Genomic DNA, 4,323 nt, shown 5'->3' on the forward strand with positions numbered 1-4,323 from the left:
GGTCTCATTGGTATAAAAACATTTAAAAAGGGTTGGTGGCGACTGCGCACAGATACAGTTTCACACCATGTGCTTCACATCTTTGCCAAGCCAACACATCTGTCGGTCTGTGCGCAATGAGCGAGTTTACGTAGACGATATACTCTAAGTAATTGCTTAAATTTAAAACAAACTCACACGTTCTCAATGCAGGCAGGTGGCAGCGGGTGATCGTGCGCGCGGATGTGTTCAGGACAGCCATGAACATCTCCGGAGGCCCACTTTTCCCTTCACAGAGCTCACTCAACCTCATGGATGACAATTTGAAGATAGGCTTCGACCTCACGAGCAAGCCGGTGTTGATAGAGGATCAAGGGAATGACACTGGCGCTCTTGGGAACTCCAGCGACCCGTTTGGCCGGAACGAGGAGGTCGCCAAGATCGAGATCACGGTGCTTAGCGTGACATTCGTCGTGGCTGTGGTGGGGAACCTGAGCGTGCTGCTGGCCATGTACACGAGCCGACGGAAGCCCTCGCGCATGCACCTGTTCATGAAGCATCTGAGCCTCGCGGACTTGGTAGTGGCCTTTTTCCAGGTGCTACCGCAGCTCTGTTGGGAGATCACCTTCCGCTTCTACGGGCCTGACTCCCTGTGCCGCATCGTCAAGCACCTGCAGGTGCTAGGGATGTTCGCGTCCACCTACATGATGGTGATGATGACGCTGGACCGCTACATCGCCATCTGTCACCCGATGCAGACCCTTCACCAGCCCACGCAGCGCGCCTATATGATGATCGGGGCCAGCTGGGTGTGTAGTCTTGCCCTGAGCATGCCCCAGTATTTTATCTTCTCCCTGAGCGAGGTCCACCCGGGCTCGGCCGTGTATGACTGCTGGGGACACTTCATCCAGCCGTGGGGCGTGCGCGCCTACATCACCTGGATCACCGTGGGCATCTTCCTCGTGCCCGTGACCGTGCTTATGCTCTGCTACGGCTTCATCTGCCGAGCCATCTGGCGGAACATAAAGTACAAGACCCAGAAGGGCACTAGCGTGATGGCACTTGCGACCAAGAATGGGCTGATTGGGACGAGTTCAGTCAGCAGCGTCACCACCATCTCGCGCGCCAAGCTGCGCACAGTGAAAATGACTTTCGTGATCGTGCTGGCGTACGTGGTGTGCTGGGCTCCGTTTTTCACCGTGCAGATGTGGTCGGTGTGGGATGAGAGCTTCTCGTGGGTAGGTAAGTGTTATATTTGGGCTCTGTGCGGTGAGTCATTGGCAGCGCGCGCTGGTGCCATGTCTCCGTTCATTGTGTGACACGTTAAGTGTTTTAAAACATTACGTTATTGCTTAGGCCTATTTACTCAATAAGTTGGTAATAGTGCACAGCTTCAGCACATATTTTATGCATTACCCTAGGGGTTTCCCTAAAAGCTGGTTCACTGCTCTCCAAAATGTTCTTCAGTTTACCACGGACATAGTGAGACAACAACTGTATAACTCCTTCTCAGATACATAGACCAAACTGAAACAAATATGCTATACAGACAGTCAAGACGTATTACTTAGGCTATAGGCTGTGCAAACTGGAGACCTGGGGTACATTATTGGGACCACAATCGAATAACCGCGAACAAAATCTTACTGGAAGTAATTTTATTATCTGTTCTGTGCATGTGAGTTGACTCATTCATTGCCTTGATGAGGTGTGAATGTAGCTGATGTTATTCCTTCTGCTGTAGCTTGAATTATCGGACAGTGCGCAATATAGAAAAACAGCAGAATCACCTAAAGGGCATACATACGTGTTAGACACGTGCCATATAACGCAACCGTTGTGTAGGTGTGACAGATAGTTATGAAAACGACCATCGGTCTCCAAAAGTTAATCAAATATTTTGCTGGCGAGTCAGTGACCCGTCAGACCCAGTTGCTTGCCGAGACTCCTTCGAGAATACGCATAAATCAGGGCTGTCCAACCCTGTTCCTGGAGAGATACCATCCTGTAGGTTTTCACTCCAACCCTCATCTAGCGCACCTGATTCTAATAATTAGCTGGTTGAAAAGCTGAATCAGGTTGGTTACAACTGGGGTTGGAGTGAAAACCTACAGGAGGGTAGCTCTCCAGGAACAGGGTTGGACAGCCCTGGCATAAATAGAGTGTGCCACTGCTAGTAGATAAACAGAACAGGCTTGAATGTTTTCTTCTTCCGTGACTGGCCGACACCCCCTCTTCCCCGTTTCTCTCTCTCCAGACTCCGAGAACACCGCAGTCACCCTCTCGGCTCTGCTGGCCAGTCTGAATAGCTGCTGTAACCCGTGGATCTACATGATCTTCAGCGGCCACCTCCTCTCTGACATGATGCACTGTCTGCCGTGCTGCCGGAGGCTGCTCCACAAATTCGGCCATCAAGACTCGAACAGCAGCATCCGCCGCACCACAATCCTGACCCGGGTACCGCCCCCGGCCCTACCCCATCGGAGCTCAGAGAAAAGCTCTTGCAAAGATTGCATCCACAACTCTCACAGGAACTGTCAATCAATCCCGGTGGAGTCTTAACCGGGTGCTCACACTGTCCATATATATATATATATATATGTATATTGTGCATCTGGTTCTTGCGCAACACCACAGTGATGAAGGCTGTCATAAGTTTAGGGGGAGGCTTAATGGAAACAATGTGAACAGAGTCAGTGCATCCATCTCTCCTGGAGCTTGTGTTTCTGCTCAGAGAGGTGTTCAACACACATCAATCCGTAAGTGAGTGGAAACGTGGTAGGCTATAGGAATACCTAGGCTATAACTAGGTTATCCTGTCTCTTCTTGCTACATGTGAACTGACTGTCAGGAGGCATCTAAAACCCAGCCAGTGCTAATATTTATGCTCTTACAAGCTCTTATGGGCCCACACTCATGCAGCGATCAGAATCGTTGCCATTAGCCGGTCATTCCAAATGAACCGAGAGGTCTGTCAGTATGTGTTGTTCAATAACTAATCATATGCCTAATATACACAACCGTTAAAAGGTTTGGGGTCATTTAGAAATGTCCTTGTTTTTGAAAGAAAAGCTCATTTTTTTGTTCATTAAAATAACATCAAATTGATCAGAACTACACTGTAGACATTGTTAATGTTGTAAATGACTATTGTAGCTGGAAACAGCTGATTTTTTATGGAATATCTACGTAGGCATACAGAGAACCATTATCAGCAACCATCACTCCTGTGTTCCAATGGCACGTTCTGTTAGCTAATCCAAGTTCATCATTTTAAAAGGCTAATTGATCATTAGAAAACCCTTTTGAAATTGTTAGCACAGCTGAAAACTGTTGTCCTGATTAAAGAAGCGATAAAACTGGCCTTCTTTAGACTAGTTGAGTATGTGGAGCATCAGTTCCACATTATAGGTTCGATTATAGGCTCCGTATGGACTCGGGAGAGACAAAGGTCAAGAGCCATGCATCCTCCGAAACACAACCCAACCAAGCCACACTGCTTCTTGACACAACACACATCCAACCCGGAAGCCAGCCGCACCAATGTGTCGGAGGAAACACCGTACACCTAGTGACCTGGTCAGAGTGCACTGAGCCCAGCCCGCCACAGGAGTCGCTAGTGCGCAATGAGACAAGGATTTCCCTGCCGGCCAAACCCTCCTTAACCCAGACGATGCTGGACTAACTGTGCGCTGCCTCATGGGCCTCATGGGCCTCCTGGTCGTGGCCGTCTGCGACAGAGCCTGGGCTCAAACCCAGAATCTCTGATGGCACAGCCAGCACATTGCAGTGCCTTAGACCATTACGCCACCCGGGAGGCCCAGCTTCTTTAATCAGGACAACAGTTTTCAGCTGTGCTAACATAATTGCAAAAGGGTTTTCTAATGATCAATTAGCCTTTTAAAATGATAAACTTGTATTAGCTAACACAACGTGCCATTGGAACACAGGAGTGATGGTTGCTGATAATGGTTCTCTGTACGCCTATGTAGATATTCCATTAAAAAACAGCAGTTTCCAGCAACAATAGTCATTTACAACATTAACAATGTCTACACTGTATTTCTAATCAATTTTATGTTATTTTAATGGGCAAAAAAATGTGCTTTTCTTTCAAAAACAAGGACATTTCTAAGTGACCCCAAACTTTTGAAGATAGTGTATGGTAATTGCACTTTTTGACAGGTTGACCGTGACCTGATGATTGTTTGGCTATGTTTAGGTTTACAGTACATTGTCCCATTAAATTGTGATGAAATGTTTATAAAAGGTTTAATAAAAAAACTATAATATACTGGCACACATCACTCTTCTCTCTCCCTTCATCTCCCCCAATGGACCGCT

At 47.6% G+C, this 4,323-nt stretch overlaps 1 protein-coding gene across 1 annotated transcript; it reads left to right on the forward strand.

The window, feature by feature from the left end:
* Positions 1-239: 239 nt before the first annotated feature.
* On the forward strand, positions 240-2,541 carry LOC120049071 (arg8-vasotocin receptor-like). Its single transcript, XM_038995320.1, has 2 exons — positions 240-1,221; positions 2,237-2,541. The coding sequence occupies exons 1-2, from the start codon at positions 240-242 to the stop codon at positions 2,539-2,541; spliced, it is 1,287 nt and encodes a 428-aa protein (XP_038851248.1).
* Positions 2,542-4,323: the final 1,782 nt, after the last annotated feature.

This window comes from Salvelinus namaycush, chromosome 6 (genome assembly GCF_016432855.1).
Source record: "Salvelinus namaycush isolate Seneca chromosome 6, SaNama_1.0, whole genome shotgun sequence".
Classification (NCBI taxonomy): domain Eukaryota; kingdom Metazoa; phylum Chordata; class Actinopteri; order Salmoniformes; family Salmonidae; genus Salvelinus; species Salvelinus namaycush.

Excerpts from the sequence above, each read along its gene's own strand:
- LOC120049071 (XM_038995320.1), top strand. The coding sequence starts at position 240 with ATGAACATCTCCGGAGGCCCACTTTTCCCTTCACAGAGCTCACTCAAC. Across the intron at positions 1,222-2,236 it reads TGAGAGCTTCTCGTGGGTAG|ACTCCGAGAACACCGCAGTC; the intron begins GTAAGTGTTATA and ends CTCTCTCTCCAG.